The 18,238-nt window shown below is 40.7% G+C and overlaps 1 protein-coding gene across 8 annotated transcripts in view; it reads left to right on the top strand.

Annotated features, from left to right (window-relative positions):
* The window catches only part of MTUS1 (microtubule associated scaffold protein 1), a 161,780-nt gene that overhangs the window by 89,304 nt on the left and 54,238 nt on the right, over positions 1 to 18,238 (top strand). For 6 of the 8 annotated variants that reach the window (XM_053578263.1, XM_053578266.1, XM_053578262.1 and 3 more), the window contains 2 exons: positions 3,341 to 3,475; positions 4,835 to 4,873. In XM_053578263.1, the coding sequence (XP_053434238.1) occupies positions 3,341 to 3,475; positions 4,835 to 4,873 (174 nt within the window). Of the gene's footprint in view, positions 1 to 3,340; positions 3,476 to 4,834; positions 4,874 to 17,511; positions 17,933 to 18,238 lie in introns of those variants that run through there. The other 2 variants (XM_053578265.1, XM_053578267.1) reach the window with 2 other exon arrangements.

Genomic DNA, 18,238 nt, shown 5'->3' with positions numbered 1-18,238 from the left:
CATCACAGAACATGTTAGTGCCACATACCCCTGAAAATGACTACTTAATAAGGAAGTATCATTATCCAGACCACTTTTGATTTTGTTCTTCTTCTTCTCTTAATGTTTTTCAAAGGTATATATGAGACCTTCTTCTTATTACAAAGCTGAGTGATTTTTGCCTTTGAAATTTGAAAGCTTAGGCTTCAGCACTTACTTTATTTGAAGCCAGGTGGGCAGATGATCTGGCGTAGTGAGGAGGAGTGTTAAACCAATTCACAAAAAAACTCAAGCGATGAACAGAATGTTTTCTCTGTGTGTATACACATGATTTAATAAAAATTAATTTTAACTAGATGCTGGAGTGTGCTGTAGGAAATGTGAGTTGGCAAGTGAACGTCTGGAACAATAAGCCTTTTTCTAGTAGGAAAATCATTTCTGCTGCTGCATGGACTTTTTGGAGTTATCTCTCTTCTTTTTGGACTCAATTATCACTCTCTTTTATTCCACTTGAATCACATTTTGGCCATGGTGAAATGAAAATAAGGATTCCAGAGAATCTGTTGTTCTGCATAATCGAGACAGCCAGGACCAGAGATGACATTTAAACTACATCCTAGAGCTGGCTGAGGCCGAGGTGACCTCATGGGGAATTGGATATCTTGACTGTATAGACCAATTGTTACTGACTGGTCATGGCCCCCGGGAGCACAGTGTTTAGGACCATTCGGTTGATGGATCTGGCCTCAGTGAGACTGGGTACCATAGTCAGTTAACAGGGACCCTGTGACACACACAGTGTCCATTCCCACACCTGACTTTCAGATCCATTAATCGTAGGCAGAAAGGTGAGGTGACCCAGTGCAAGCTCAGCAGGGCCCAAGTTAGGACCAGAAGTTGGATATTGCAGCTAGCATTCATCCTGTGGTGGAAATGATTCCTTTTTTTTTTTTTTTTTGGTTATTGGCCGGGGCTGGGTTTGAACCCACCACCTCTGGCATATGGGACCAGCGCCCTACTCCTTGAGCCACAGGCGCTGCCCCTGTGGTGGAAATGATTATTCGTCTTATTATGTCGGGACTATCACCACTGAAGAATTTATCCTTTGGCTATAATAACCTTGGATAAGGGAAAATTTAGTTATCAGGGATGCCCAGCCAGTTGCCATGTTAGCTAAAATAGAAGGCAGAGAAATATCTTAAAGTGATCACAGCATGTAATGATCTACTCCTTCAAGTCAAGAGTTTAGCAGAAAGCATTGGGCCAGCCTAGAGCAGAGTATTTCAGGAATTTGTAGACATTTGAGTGTTGGTCATAAAAGTATGTTCAGCGCAGGACAGTTTGTGCCTGTTGTTCATAAGATGGGAAGTGTGCGTAACATGATTATAGGGAGCAGGGGTATGTATTATCTACGTATATGTCTCATGTAAATATGTATAAACATACAAATGATTTTTATATTTTAAAATTGTTTGTACCTGAGTCAAACACAGACCTTTTGGCTGGGCGCAGTGGCTCACACCTGTAATCCTAGCATTACAGGAGGCTACGTCAGGTGGAGGCCAAGTCAGGTGGATTGCCAGAGCTCATAGGTTCAAGACCGGCATGAGTCAGAGCCAGACCCTGTCTCTAAAAATAGCCGGGCGTTGTGGCGGGCACCTGTAGTCCCAGCTACTTGGGAGGCTGAGGCAAGAGAATCGCTTAAGCAGAAGAGCTGGAGGTTGCTGTGAGGTGTGATGTCATGGCACTCTACTGAGGGTGACAAAGTGAGACTCTGTCTCAAAAAACAAAATCCACAGACATTTTATCTTTGGAGTGGGGGCCACTGTTTTCATTTTACATGCTAGGAAGTTGACATTGAGGCGGGTGCCAGATCTAGTGTTGTGTTAAGTGTGAGAGTGGCAGAGAGACAGTTGGTTTCCACCCTGACACCTCCTGTTCTCTTTACTGAATTCTTTGTAAACTTGGAGGTCTTTGTTTCTAAAGCTTAGAAAAGCATGAATTTAGAATCAGATCATTATATATCAAGCTTGAAAATTGAACTCCACTCCATTTTTCAAAATGTGAACACGCGATTTGCCGTTGAACATAATAAATTGCTTCAAGAAAAGTAAGATTGTTACAGTATGTGGCTAAGACTGTATAATAATATTGACGTTGATTCAGCAAAAGCTGAAATGCTCGTTGAAACTCCGCTGTTCATTTTACATGAAAATGTAACAGATATGCATAGGGAATTTTGGTTCTGTTATTTTAAGGCTGTAAAAAGTTATGTTGAATTTTATGGTAGTATCTTTAGTATTGTCATTCCCATTAGCTTCCTGTCAACTTTGGAAAAACCAAGTCCCTAGGTTCCAGGGAAGGCCAGAATTAGAAAGAAGCATAGGAAATTGACAGAAGCTTGACAGCGGGAGAGAAGGCTCTGTGTTGATTTGACCTGATATCACTAACGCTATCTGTGGGCACAGGAAGAATAAGCAGATGGCTCATTGTACAGGGACTGGATCTGGAACGTGCCTTTGCAAGGTTTGAGTGTGACATTTATCAGCTCTATGGTAGGAGTTGCAATAGTTTAGCCGAGTGAAAAATTCCTAGCTGCCCTCACAGTTATAATCGGTCTGTAAACAAGATAGGCATCTTACCCTTGGCTAGAGCGAGATGAGAAAAGAATCAAAGTTGGTAGTAAATAAATTCACGATTGTTAAATATTGAGCAATAGAATAGAATTGGGTGTTGAAGATAATTTAGAACGAATTCAAATATCCAGCCTAGGGTGTTGGAGGGGAAGTTTTTACACGCAATATGAGAGATGATGATTATTACTTAGGTGAATTCCCCTTTATGCTTTTGCTTTGGGGCTAGGCATTTTTATTCCAGGACAGATGTTGGTGTTTCAGCTCCCTGCTCCAGCAGCTGGGGATTCCAACCAGACCTGATCCTTACAGCTCCCAAGGAGTTTGTGCACTGCTATTCTTGAGTCCCTCCCTAGCTCTGCCCATGTGATGCCTTGTCCTTCTGCAGAGGGAGGCTCTTCCTAGCTGCACCCTGGGCATATTTATTACATAGCCCAAATGGCCATCTAACCTATTTCCCAACTTTTATCTGGGATTAAAGCTGATCTGGACAAGATACATAAACTTGGACGGTACCAGGCATCTGAGGGTGCATCATCCCTCTGTGGCCTGTACTTTGCACCTGTAGGGATGCAAACTACCTATGAGGACCTTAGTATTCCCAGGACTCAGTAATGCCCGGCATGGTGCACATGCTCACTGAGCTTGTTGATTCAAGGAGGAAGAAATGAGTGGGGACAATTGGTAGTGTACGTAGCTATAAAAAATACTCTTCTGTTTTATTACAGCTGGTAATGCTGCCATCATCAAGTATGAGGAGAAACCTCCCAAACCAGCATTTCAAAACGGTTCCTCAGGATCCTTTCATTTGAAGCCTTTGGTATCCAGAGCTCATGTTCACTTGCTAAAAACTCCTCCAAAAGGTATGAACTTCACCGTGGATGGAAGAAGGGGGGGCAAGGCTTTTTCAAGTCCTTGGCTGGTAGGAAGTTAAGTTTTGACAGGCTTATAGGGTGTTTAACAATTGTTCATAAAAAATGTTATCAAGTAAGGAGATGTGATACATTTGTACAGCAAGGGAGTTGTTCCGAAAAGGTGGGTGGGTTCTGAAGTTAAAATTTGTCAATGTGTAAGTCAGCAGGCAGGACAAAGGCAAACAGCGAAAACAACAGAACTTCTAGGGTTAGATTGCTCTGAGGTGGACCCGCAGGGCAGCGAGAGGGAAAGGAATAGAACTGGTTGGTTCACTCCTACAGTAGATTCTACTGGGGTGGAGGGGGTTCTCCAAGTTGCCAGCAGACTCTCAAAGAAATAAACTTGAGGCCATCAGTTGGGGTGGACACCCAGCTATGAAAGTAGTTTCACCCAGAACCATAAAGCCCCATAGTTCAAGAACACAGTAACTGAAAGTGACTTTGATACTTGGACTTCATCGTTGGACTTTGATGCTTTGGTGACTTTCAGAGAATGAGAACTTAGAGCTTCCACCGATTACTTTGGAGAACAGGGAACTCCAGGGTTCCCAAATGCCTCACCACTGGATTTGTGAATTTTTGCGTCGGGAAAGGTTTTACTTGAGTGGGAATCAGTGCTTTCCATTTATAGTAGCCACACAGTGAAGAGATGATCGTCTCTGTAAAGTCTCCCAGAATATAGGAGCAGATCTAACGGGGAAACTGCAGCCGGCTGTGCGCTCGCTACAGAGGACACTTTCTCCTCAAGCGGAGGCACCTGCTGTTTTCTTTTTAGCCCCACTGTACCTGTTATCGCTCCTGGCTGTGTGTTATATCATGTCGGTTTGGAGGAAGAGCTTGTGCTTTTCTTCAGAGCTGAACGTTAATTGTCAATTGCAGAAGGCGCATGGGAGTGGCTGTCACAGTCTGGCACCTGGCTTGATCAGCAGCGGAATAGCATTTTGCCCTCAGTATTACGTGACTTAAGTATGTTTAAAATTTGAACTTGAGCTGTTCTTGACTACCCCCCTCCCAAAAAAAAAAAGTGCTGGGGCTTGTCCTGTTAAAACTCATCATATTTATGATGATGAATTCATGTCACTCTTAAGCTGTCATTTTGATGGCTATTTGGAATATCATCTTATATTTAAAATATAATGTGATAAAAGTCTATTGCATTTCAGTGTATTTCCCACCTGGAACCTAAAATTTAGAGAGCATTTATTTATTTTTGAAAATAAAACACTGTTATCTACAAAATGGTTTGTTTGTGTGTGATATTTCAGATATGTTGTGTTTTACATATTTTCTATTTTTTGAATATCTTAGGTCCTTCAAGAAAGAGTCTACTTACAGCTTTTAATGTGGGTAAGTGACCACTTTCAATATGGATGGGAAAAAATAATCATGAATAGAAGAGCATTTTATTAATGACAGATAATTGTGTTTTTACACAAAATGATTCTGTTAATGATGTTACTATTTTCCATTTTCTAAATGAAATGGAAAATATACTTTTCCCAAGATTAATGGCTTTTTACATCGGACACTCTTTAATTGCTAAATGGTCTCAGGATATGACACTTCGTGCCTTCTAACACTTCAGCAGCCTCCACTTGCGGCGTGACATACTCCTAATCTCTCTCTAGGACAGCCCACAGCCTCAGTGTTTGAGAGTCAAAAACTTTTGTGTCTCAAGAAGCAAGAAAAGATTTCACAAAGTATATGCACTACAGTTCCTCCATTTCACGCAGAGCTGACCAGGCGCCCTGTCTGCTACCTGCATTCTCTTATACACAGTGATGAGACAGTTATGTGGCTTCCAAATCAGAAGAAAGGAGGGTACAGGCACAGCCCACTGTGTTTTGCAGACATTGTTTTTGTTTTTTACGAACTGAAAGCTTGTGGTGACCCTGCACCAAGCAAGTCTGCTGGTGCTGTTCTCCAACAGCACATACTCACTGTTTCTGTGGCACGTTTGGTAATTTTCAGAGTATTTCCTATTTTTTCATGATCATCTCATGCCTGTGAGTGATCTCTTATCAATGATCTTTGTTACTATTGTGTTTCGGGGTGCCACAGCTGTGCCCATATCCAGGGAGCCTGACTGATAAGGGTCGTGTGTGTTCTGACCTGTGAAGCACCTGTTTCCCCACCTCCCAAGTCTTCCTAGTCCCTGAGACTCTGTGCTGTTGACAGTAAGCTAGTCACTAACCCTACAGTGGCCTCTGAGTATTCAAGTGAAACCAAGAATTGCAGGACTCTCACTTTCAACTAAGAGCTAGAAATGATTAAGCTTGGGAGGAAGTCGTGTTGAGAGCCAAGATAGGCCAAAAGCCAGGCCTCTTGTACCAGTTAGCCAAGTTATGAATGCACAGTTCTTGGAGGAAATTAAAAGTGCTACTCCAGTGACTGATAAGAAAGCAAAACACCCTTATAGCTGGTGTGGAAGGAAGTTTGAGATGTCTGGATAGAAGATCAAACCAGCCACAACATTCCCTTAAGCCCTAGTCATTTGGAGAAAGACCTAAAGTCTCTTTAATTCTATGAAGGCTGAGCGCGCGGAGGAAGCTGCAGAAGATCAAAGCCAGCAAAAGCTGGTTCACAGGGTTAAGGGAAGAAGCTGGCATCAAACATAACATAAAAAATACAAGGTGAAGCAGCCAGTGCTGATATAGAAGCTGCAGCAAGTTATCCAGAAACTCTAGCTAAGGCAGCCAAAGAAGGTGGCTACACCAGATAGATTTTCGGTGTTAGAGGAAACAGCTTTCTATTGGAAGAGATGTCATCTTGGACTTCCATAACCAGAGAGGAAAAGTCAGTGCCCGGCTCCAAAACTTGAAAGGACGTGGGCTAATGCTACTGCTGAACTTTAAGCTGAACCTAAAGTTTGAAGGTCCTTGGGCCCTTAGGAATTATGCTAACTTGCTGTGCTCTGTACATGGAAAAAGAAAGCCTGGGTGACAGCACATCTGTAGACAGCATGGTCTCCTGAATATTTTAAGCCCATTGTTGACACGTACTGTTTGGAAAATAAGATTCCTTTCAAAATCTTCCTGCTCTTTGACAGTGCTCCTGGTCGCCTAAGAGCTCCGATGGAAAAGTACAAGGACTGAAGGGTGTGACGTGAGAGAAACGGGGCAGGAGATATAAATATGTGAGGCTCTTTTGCAAAGAAAATAGGATGAATAACATTGCGTAGCAAATAACTAATACACTCTACCCTTGATGCCCCACCAAGTGTATTGTTTTCCTCAATAAGAAAGGAAGTGTGGGGCGGCGCCTGTGGCTCAGTGAGTAGGGCACCGGCCCCATATGCCGAGGGTGGCGGGTTCAAACCCAGCCCCGGCCAAACTGCAACAAAAAAATAGCCGGGCGTTGTGGCGGGCGCCTGTAGTCCCAGCTGCTTGGGAGGCTGAGGCAAGAGAATCGCTTAAGCCCAAGAGTTAGAGGTTGCTGTGAGCCGTGTGACGCCACGGCACTCTACCCGAGGGCGGTACAGTGAGACTCTGTCTCTACAAAAAAAAAAGAAAGGAAATGTGAGGGAATTGGGTCAAAATTATTAACATTTTATAGATTCTAAAAGCTGGAATAGTCCGTCGGGCAGAATGATTTAAATTCTGAAGGTCCCCAGTAGGCTGCATTTGAATATATGGTTAGTAAAGCTTTTAAAAGTTAAAAAGGCAAAAAGAGACTTTACTGTGCACATTTCTGTTTTTGTATTCTTTTGTTTTAAATTTCTAGTATGTCCTAATAATTTGGAGAAAAAGGAAAACTGATGTTCTATAGAGTGACTTCGCTTGTTAAAAAATAACCATTATCAGAAAGCTGGATCAGATGGTGACTCTGTTTAACTGTTTAAGCACGTTCCAGGCTGTTTTCCAAAATGACTGTACCATTTTGCATCCTCACCAGCAGTGTGTAAGGGATTCAGTTTCTCCACATCCTTGCCAACATTGGCTTTTGTCTGTCTTTTTTTTTTTTTTTTTTTTTTTTTTTGAGACAAAGCCTCAAGCTGTCACCCTGGGTAGAGTGTCGTGGCATCACAGCTCATAGCAACCTCCAACTCCTGGGCTCAAGTGATTCTCCTGCCTCTGCCTCCCAAGTAGCTAGGACTACAGGCACCTGCCAAAATGCCTGGCTATTTTTTGGTTGCAGCTGTCATTGTTGTTTGGCAGGCCTGGGCTGGATTTGAACCCACCAGCTCAGGTGTATGTGGTTGGCGCCTTAGACGCTTGAGCCACAGGCTCTGAGCCTGTCTGGCTTTTTGATTGTAGCCATCCTACTGGGTGTGAAGTGGTATCTCATTGTTTCTTTCTTTCTTTTCTTCTCTTGAGACAGAATCTCACTATGTTGCCCTGGGTAGAGTGCTGTGGCATCGCAGCTCACAGCAACCTCAAACTCTTGGGCTTAAGCGATTCTCTTGCCTCAGCCTCCCAAGTAGCTGGGACTACAGGCACCTGCCACAATGCCCAGGTATTTTTGTTGCAGTTGTCATTGTTGTTTAGGTGGCCCAGGCTGGGTTCGAACTTCCCACCCTTGGTGTATGTGGCTGGCACTGTAACCACTGTGCTGCAGGCGCTGAGTCAGGTACCTCATTGTTTCAGTCTGCAGTTCCCTAACGACTGATGATGTTGAGCATCTTTTCCTGAGCTGATTGGCTATTTGTATATCTTCCGTAGATAAGTGTTTATTCAGATCCATTGCCCATTCTTTGAACTGGGTTATTGGTGTTATTGAATTGTAGGACTTCTTTATGAGTTCTGGATGTGTTCTGATCCTTATCAGAGACATAACTTGCAAATATTTTCTCCCATTTTGAGGGCTGTTTTTTTACTTTCATGATAGCATCCTTTGAAACACAATTTTTTTTTTTATTTTAATGAGATCTTGTTGATCTCTTTTCTTTTGCTTATGCTGTGGTGTTATATCTTAGAAACGAGGGCCTAATTCAAGATCGTGAAAATTTATGTCTATATTTTCTCCTAAAATATTTTAGTAAATAGCCCTTACACTTAGTTCTTTAATCCATTTTGAGTTAAAAAATTTTTTTTTTTTTTTTTTTTTTTTTTTTTGAGAGAGGGTCTCACTGTCACCCTGGGTAGAGCACAATGACATTATAGTTCACAGCAACCTCAAACTCTTGGGCTCAAGTGATCTTCTTGCCTCAGCCTCCCATTTACCTGGGACTATAGGTGTGCACCATTAGGCTTGGCTAGTTTTTCTATTTTTAGTAGAGATGGGGTTTCTCTCTTGCTGGAGCCGATCTCAAACTCCTGAGCTCAGGTGATCCCCCCACCTTGGCCTCCCGGAGTGTTACAGGTGTGAGCCACCACCACGCCCAACCTGAGTTAATTTTTTATATGGTATGAGGTAGAGGTCTAATTACATTTTTTGCATGTGGACATCCAGATGTTGAAAACACTATTCTTTCCCCATTGACATATCTTGGCACCTTTGTCAGAAATAATTGCTTATGAATGTGGGAATTTATTTCCAGACTCTATTACTTGGATATCTGCATATCTTTGTATGTACCACACTGTCTTGATGACCATGGGATAGTTGAAGTTTTGAAATCAGGCAGTTTGAATTATTCAACTTTGTTCTTCTTTTTTAAGATTATGGCCGTTCTGAATTTCTGTATGAATTGTAGGATTACCTTGTCACTGTCTGTAAAGAAGTCAGTTGAGATTTCGGGAGGTGTTATAGATGAATTTGTGGAGCATTGCTGTCTTAACAATGTTAAGTGTTTCAATTCGTGAATATGGGATGGCTTCCCATTTTGGTAGGTCTTCTTTGAATTATTTCATCAATGTTTTACAGTTTTGAAGACTTCTTTTGTTAAGTCCTGTTTCTAGTTTTTTCTATGGTTTGGAAGCTGCCACTGACATTGTTGGTTAAATGATTCTAATATGCATATTTTATTTTTTATTTTTTTAATTAAATATTCATCACACTAAAAGGCAAAGATTTATCACATAGGACCAAAAAAGCTAGACTCAATTATATGTTATCTATAAAACAACCACTTCAAATACTGTATAAAGTTAAAGATATGTTAAAGGGAAAGGAAAGGAAAACATATGTAGCATGCAAATACTAATCAAAAGAAACTAAAGTAGTTATATTAATAGCAGATTGAATAGACTGTTTATTAACACCAGCCTATTTAGCTAGGTATTGTGGTGGGCGCCTGTAGTCCCAGCTACACAGGAGGCTGAGGCAAGAGAATTGCCTAAGCTCAAGAGCTTGAAGTTGCTGAGAGCTGTGATGCTACAGCACTCTACCAAGGGCAACAGAGTGAGACTCTGTCTCTAAAAAAAGAAAAATAATAGGGCAGTGTCTGTGGCTCAAAGGAGTAGGGCCAGGTTCAAACCTGGCCCTGGCCAAAAACTGCAAAAAAAAAAAAAATATATATATATATATAATATTTTTAAAAGGCCTATTTTAGAAAGTTAGTCTAAATTCACGTCTCAAGTTTATGATCATGTGAACTATGATAAAGTGTACTCCCTTCCAGGAATAGTAAATAGCAATGCTTAGTATATGACTCCTTTCTCAACCACAGAGAAAGGCCGCAGCGTTAGGCGTTTTCCCTCATTTGTGTTGTTGGACTGACGTCATGCCTCATTTCCAAAGGTCGTCATTGACCCTTGACAGGTCATGTTATTGGAATGGCAGATGAATTCCTGATTAGGAGAGAAAAGAAATGGAAAATACCCATCATTTGGGCTTGTCTGGCAAAGCCTTTAACCATGGAGTAGAAATGGTAGGTCTGGGAGAGTTCTAAAACACCTGTTTCTGAGTAATCACTGACCCTCTTAACATAATGTTAATTAATGCTCTAATATTTGGAGTGGAAAAGAATGTATTTTAAAAGGTTAACATTGCAGTTTCATCTAGGTTGGTTGGTCCATCCGTGTGTTTTCCCAAAACCATAAACATGACTTTTCCAGGATCTCATGGTTGGTTGTTAACCGTGATCTAAGACTAAGCTGGTAATGTGATGAGACTAATAGGGAAAAGTTGCTGTGTGTTAGTTTTTGGAGGGATGGCTTTGATGCTAAGAGATGTTGTCCAAACAGCCAGTGATTAGGCCAGGTGTGGTGGCTCACACCTGTAATCCTTACACTCTGGGAGGCCGAAGCCAGTGAATTGCTTGAGCTCAGGAGTTTGAGACCAGCCTGAGCAAGAGTTAGACCCCCATCTCTAAAAAATAGCAGGATGTTGTGGCAGGTGCCTCTGTAGTCCCAGCTATCAGGGAGCTGAGGCAAGAGGATCACTTTGAGCCCAAGAGTTTGAGGATGCTGTGAGCTATGACGCTGTGGCACTCTACCCAGGGCGACATAGTGAGACTCTGTCTCAAAAAAAAAAAAAAAAAAGCCAATAACTTTGCTTTGAGTGAATCATTGAAGCCCCTTGATGCTAATTTTATTTTCCATGTACTTGAAAGGGTTGACCTGTAAGGTTTCTCCCACTATGATACTCTGTGACTGCAAGTCGCCTTGACTTACATTCATCAAACAAATAGTCATATTTCAGATAAGACGTTCCCTCCACATACAAACATGTTCCTCTGAGTTTTAAATTTGAAGTCACTGTACTAAGGCTTTGAGATCTTTTTATTTTGTTTTGAAAGCCACAGGCAGTGGTGAAGACTTAAAGTTGACCAACTTCATATCCTTTTTGTTTTAGTGAAATAGTCACTTTTGATTATAGCAGTTTGCCAGATTTTACAAAGTGTAGCATGTAGGAGCTTAAAAATCGGATTTTTTACTTAAAACTTTAGTTATTAAAGTTTCAAGTAAAATTCAGATAACTTTGTGTCTCATTTTGTCACTTAATATATAAAGCCACTTCTAATGACTATCGCATTGAGCAGATGTGCTAGCAACTTACTTGCTCTTCTTGAATGTTCGAGATGCTTCGGGATCATAGTCATAAGTGATTCTGTGTGATGAACATCTTTACAGTTAGAACTTGCAATCGAGTTTCTTGTGCTAGATTTTTTTTTTTTTCTTTTTTGAGACAGAGCCTCAAGCTGTCACCCTGGGTAGAGTGCCGTGGCATCACAGCTCACAGCAACCTCAAACTCCTGGGCTTAAACGAGTCTCCTGTCTCAGCCTCCCAAGTAGCTGGGACTACAGGCGCCCGCCACAACACCCAGCTATTTTTTTATTGCAGCCATCATTGTTGTTTGACAGGCCCAGGCTGGATTCGAACCCACCAGCTCAGGTGTATGTGGCCGGCGCCTTAGCCGCGTGAGCCACAGGGTCCGAGCCTTGTGCTAGATTATTAAAAGTAGTATCAGTAAGTCAAACCCTCGTGCCTGAATAGGCCTGGTCCGCTTCACTCGGCCAGATTGTTTTCCAGAAGCTTCATAGAACACCGCTGGCTGCATCATACCCTGCTCAACGTTAGATGTTGTTTTTAAAGTTTTCTGACATAATCATTGAAAATGTTGCAGCATTGTTTTAGCTTAATCTTTAATCACTCATTTTAAAGAAACTGTATCTCATACGACAGTGAAGAAGAGCAGAAAAAGAATGAACTTTTATTAAGGCAGAGGATGTTGGTTTAAACCTTGGTCCTATCACTTTCTATTTGTTTCATTTGCTAAGCATTTGTCTCCCAGTCTCAAATTTCTCATTTAGAAAATACAGGAATATTTGGAGAATAATTCCCAATACGAGAATAATTTTGACATTACAGAATTGTTGTCTAAAAGGTTCTCAAAGAATGGCTACTTCTGCTGTCAGGATGATGATGATAAACTTTTAGGTTTTATTTTTATTTTTTAATTTTTTTTGAGACAGCTTTACTATGCTGCCCCTCAGTAGAGTGCTGTGACATCACAGCTCACAGCAACCTCAAACTCTTGAGCTCAAGCGATTCTCTTGCCTCAGCCTCCCCAGTAGCTGGGACTGCAGGTGCCCGCCACAACACCTGGCTATTTTTTGTTGTAGTTGTCATCGTTTAGCAGGTCCGGGCCGGGTTTGAACCTGCCAGCCCCAGTTTATGTGGCTGGCGCCCTAACTACTGAGCTATGGGCACTGACCCTTTCGTGTTTTTTTAAATAAGGCTAGGGGTATATTGTAGACTTCTTGTCCAAAAAGTTGAATTATTTTAAATCCTGAAACAAGAAGGAAAGACCACTAAGTCAAGAACCATCATCATAAGGTCTAGCTGTTTTAATTGATTTAGAGGTTATGATGTTAACAAGATTCTAGCTGAGATTGCCTCTAAATGAAGCTTGGCTGACTGTTTATAAGATATCCCACGTGCCACAGTATACTATTATTACCGTGGTTCTACTGCACGTTAAAGTTGTTTGGGATACCAAAGGCAGCTGAGTTGTGGTTACCCAGCTCCCCGATTGTTTTTCACAAGCTCATCACTCTCGGGTGCCATGTCATCTGCCGGGGGAAGTTTAAAATGCACTGCTCCTTCCGTACCAATTTTGTAAAGATAGCACAGAAAAACAGGGTGGCTTTCTCTGCCTCCTCTTTTCCAAGTGTGGGGAAATGTCTGTGATGAGGGGATCCCAGCGTTGCCACTGTTTCCTTTGGTGAGAGACGAGATGAGGATGTTTTCTATTGTCACTTTATGAGGATTATTACTTTCCTCTCATGCTTTAAAAAGCAGGTGCCGTAAGCTTGTTTATTAAGCTTAAATTAAGTTTAAAAGCTAGTTGGGAAGCAGTATGATGTACAAAGTGGTTTGAATTTTTCTTTTTATTTATTTTATTATTTTTTTTTTTTTGCAGTTTTTGGCTGGGGCTGGGGTTTGAACCCGCCACCTCTGGCATACGGGGCGGTGCCCTATTCCTTTGAGCCACAGGCGCCGCCCTGTAATTTGAATTTTTTAAGAACATCTACAGTGAACATTTAGGGGGGTGTTTCGAAAAACAAACATTGTACATGAATTAAAAGCATTATTTTAAATTAAGGTGGAAAGGTGGATTTTTTTTGTTTGTTTTTGGGTACACCAAAGAAATAAAAGACTTGCCAGTGTTCTTGGAGAGCTTACACATAATCTTATGAGTGGGTAGAAGTTGAATCCTTTTTTTCTTAACTGTTACATATGAATTATTATTATTATTATTTTTTGAGACAGAGTCTCACTGTGTTGCCCTTGGAAGAGTGCCGTGGCGACAGTTCACAATAACCTCAAAGTCTTTGGCTTAAGCGATTCTCTTGCCTAAGCCTCCCAAGTAGGTGGGACTGCAGGTGCCTGCCAAAATGCCTGGCTATTTTTTGTTGCAGTTGTCATTGTTATTTGGCTGGCCCAGGATGGGTTCGAACCTGCCACCCTCAGTGTATGGGGCCGGTGCCCTAACTACAGTGCTATGGGCGCCGAGCCATCTGTATGAATTTTTTGATAATTATATCCTATCAAGCAAAAGGACAAGGAAAATTAGGCCTTGAGTGGCATGTTCTACAATCGGAATAGATAATTGAACTTACTATATTAAAGATTACAAAGAGTAAAATGAAAATGTCGCAGTTAATGTTGTGTTAGGGAAAACAAGGAGATGAATGTTCAGATTAATATTCTGTGTTGGGCTAAGGAAGATCGTTTGGGTAGAGATATCTGAATTTCTGAAACAGCAGACTGGTTTAAATTTTAATGTTCTTCCAGAGTCTTTCTGATCTTATTAGCAAACAAGTTGGTCCTAGTTTGAGTGCGTTTCCTAGCACATAAGTACCCCCACACAGCATATGCTGTCATATCTAGAATCATAATGTTGTTTTCTAAACCACTGATTAAAAAAAGACGCACATTTCTACAGAGACTGCAGTCAACTTTGTGATCTCGATTGTTTGAATATACTGTGATATATTCTGTATATATTCTGAATATACTGTGATGATATTCATCATCTTTTGTGGTTTAAGCCTTACCATATACTTTACATAGTCTTTTAACACATTGATTACCATCCTAGAAATAAATTCTTTTTTCCTGGGTGCCACAGTGTTTTATTAGGTCAAAGACACTAACTGCCACGTGAGTTGTATTTGACTCATGCTAGTTTTGAGCCTGGGGCCTTGTGAAACATATATAATTCAGACATCTTTTAACTTAATAAAAACACTGTGGCCCTAAGGAAAAAAATTTTTCCCTAGTGTGGCGGTCAATGTGCAAGAGATGTGTGAGTTATATATGCTTCACAGGGCCCTGTGCTCAAAACTAGCATAAGTTAAATATACACATGGTAATTAACATGCTAATTGCTTTTCATCTGTGTCATTAATGGGAACTCAGCATATTTTGTAGGCTTTCTATAAAACTATTTTAACATTTACTAAATTTACAAAACTAATTTAACATATTTACTTCTTTAAAATATATATGTATTTTTAGGCTCTCTTATCATCGTTAAAAAAAGTAGGAAAATTGGTCTAGGTGGGGTGGCTCATGCCTGTAATCCTAGCATTTTGGAAGGTCAGGTGAGAGGATGCTTGAGGAGTTTACGACCAGCCTAAACAAGAATGAGACCCTGTCTCTACAAAATAATAGAAAATTTACTCAAGGGTAGTGGTGCCTGCCTGTACTCCCAGGTAATCAAAAGGCTTAGGCACGAGGATCACTTGAGCCCAGGAGTTTGAGGCCGCAGTGACCTATGACACCGCTGGACTTTTAGCCCAGGTGACAGAGCAAGAACCTGTCTCCAAAGGAAAATAAGGAAACCTTGAAACAAAGAAAATTAAAAATCACACCTACTGTACCTCCAGAACATTGCTGATAGACATTCTGGTACATCTGCTTCAATATTCTTTACTTTTTGTTTAACATTACCTTTGTTTAACATTATGTAACTTTACTTTTTGTGTAACATTTTAAATGATGTTTTGTTCCCATATGACATCCTAATAGAGGCTTTGCTGTACTTCATAAAGACTCATCTTGTGCCTAAATTTTATAACTGTAAACGATTCCATCTTTGGCACCAAAATTTTCTTAATATTTTTCCCTACTGTCCTTCTTTCCTTAAATTAAGACTTTGCAAAATAACCAAGACTGACACTTTATTTTTCTTTATTATTTTTTTTGAGACAGAGTCTCACTATGTCACCCTCCGTAGAGGGCTATCGCATCACAGCTCACAGCAACCTCAAACTCTTGGGCTTGAGTGATTCTCTCACCTCAGCCTCCCAAGTAGCTGGGACTACAGGCATCCGCCACAACGCCCGGCTATTTCTTCTTGTAGTTGTCATTGTTGTTTAGCTGGCCCTGGGCCCGGCTCAAACCCGCCAGCCTCCATGTATGTGGCTGGCACCTTAACCACTATGCTACAGGCACCGAGCCTGACACTTTATGTACTTTACTGCTACTTAGTTTAACTTCAAAAAATACGGATAATGTGCAGGCGATATGAGCTGATCTAATAACGAACTTTTTTGAACCATTGTTTAAACTTTGTTATTCCCAGAAGCACACATATTATAAAAATACTTTCAACCTTCAAAATACTTATTTAGTGATGTAAGTCAGTAAATAAAAAAATTGTGCAGAGTATAAAGAATGCCTGGAAAGGCAGATTGTAAGCGTTGACTGTTATTTTGGCACACTTCTGCCGATGGCCACAAGGGGGCAGAATATATTTGGGAAGGAACTGAAACCCATCTTGGGCTGGTTGTACCCAAGTACACCTGTCCACGGTTGTGTTACTTCACTTTACCACCAAGAACTACTTTCGACTTTTCTTTCCAACTGGCACTCTTTCTCTTTATTCCTGCAGCTTTCTTGTTCTGCTGTTAGAAAAAGATAATAAAACATTTAGGATACATGGTGTAGCTTAATATACTTCAAGTAAAATTTTTAATGAATGTGATTAATTGGTGACTAGATTGCTGACTTACTGTTTCAGGCAGTCGAGGCGAAAGGATCTCCCTTTTAACAAGGATAATTTTGAGTTCATTATTACTTAGCAAATAACTAAATACAACCACAAACAAAAACTCTCCTCCTTTAGGGAGAGGTGGGTCTTGTCTATTTTTAATGATATCAATAGTTAACTCTTCCATTTATGATTTTAATGCTGATTGGTATCTTGGTTTTGTTAAAGGTTTTGGAGGATGGATGAAGGTCTTGGCACGTGTTTCATATCCGTATACTGGCAGAGAAAAGTGTTTAGGGTTTTTTTAAATAAATTATGGTAATATAAAAAGGCAACATGTAGCTTTTCTTGACATTAATTCCTTGATTGTTTGTGCATCAGTAGTTGTGGTGCAGTACATTTAGGAGATTTACTGTCTGAATATGAGCAAGTTGTATCTCTAGTAACAGCTGGGCATGTTATTGGGTCTGTCTCTCATGCTGGCAACCTCTGAGACATGGTAGGTTGGGGGCTTCGATATTTCATCCTGATTCTTCCCTTTTCTGACCATAAATACTCTGTAGAATTTCTAAAAGAAGAGCCATGTCCCACTCATTTTAGTAGCACTTAATAGGGTTATGTATGGTTAACAATTTTTGCATTTATTTGAGTTCTGAAACTTGTGGAACTCCTGTGTTACATCTGGTAGAGAAATTGCCTTAACCTTTTATGGTTGACTCTGAAGTTCTCAGCAGGTGAGAATTCAAGTTGAACTTTAACATTTTGACAATCTGTCATTAATGTAATAGAACAAACATTTTACTAAACATTGTAGTTGGGAACGTTTATTGCTTGAAGTCTTTTTTTTTTTTTAACCTATATGTAACAGGATTACATACACAGGTTTACATGGAAAACATCTGAAGAAAACATGCTCACGTTATTAGCGTGAATATCAGTGATACAACATTTTAAAATCAAGGCACAGATTAATGTGATCTTAATTTTTTAATAATTACTAAATTAACATCAGGCACTTGAAGTAGTTAATTTCCCTTAACGATCTGGCCAGCCTTCCAGGCTCTGTGACGCGATTGGTTACAGAAAGCTCGGGAGACCACCCACTCTCCCCTCCCTTCACATCTCTGTTGAAAACCACAACATAAGCATGGGCTGTGTGATGTAACTCCGAGGCTGCTTACTTCTGGATTTGCTAAGAGGAGGTTTTTGTGCAGAGGGAGAGCATTGTTTTGGCAACATTTGGAAGTGAAAGAGGAAGCCAGAAATACTTGGATCCCTCTGGGTTTTTTCCCTTTTCTTTCTTCTTTTTCATGTCTGTCTGTGGAATGACATTGGCTCTGTAGGCATGTTTCCTTTTGTGTTTCTTGGCCTTGAGGAGTACTGAGTTCAAAAAGACAGTATGTGATGGTCCATGGAAGAAGCTTTCTCTCCGTGAAATCCTTCCACCTGCTCTGAAGACATGCTGTTGTCTCCCAAATTCTCCTTATCCACCATTCACGTGCGGCTGACTGCCAAAGGATTGCTTCGAAATCTTCGGCTTCCTTCGGGGTTTAGGAAAAGCGCTGTTGTTTTCCATACAGGTTTGTCTTCTATAGATCTGTCTTTAGTGTTGGGTTGGGGTGAGGGGGGTATTGATTACCTTGTAGATGTTTATCAGAGATTTTCTAAGGAGACAGATAATTGGGGAAAGGGAAATGACGCTCTCTCTAAAGAGAAAACTAAGCTTAATTTTTAAAAGTAAGCAGTTTTCTCTTGCGTTTCGGCACATGGGTGCATGATATTTTAATGTGTGCAAGAAGACTGTGTCTTGATTGTGTTTATAGGACACGGAACTGTCACTTCGGTGCTCCCTAACTCTCTTCTCTGACAGTAAGCAGATCTGTGAA

Source organism: Nycticebus coucang, chromosome 24, assembly GCF_027406575.1.
Source record: "Nycticebus coucang isolate mNycCou1 chromosome 24, mNycCou1.pri, whole genome shotgun sequence".
Taxonomy (NCBI): domain Eukaryota; kingdom Metazoa; phylum Chordata; class Mammalia; order Primates; family Lorisidae; genus Nycticebus; species Nycticebus coucang.
Note: the sequence above shows the minus strand (reverse complement) of the source record. Positions and strands in the feature narration are given on the sequence as shown.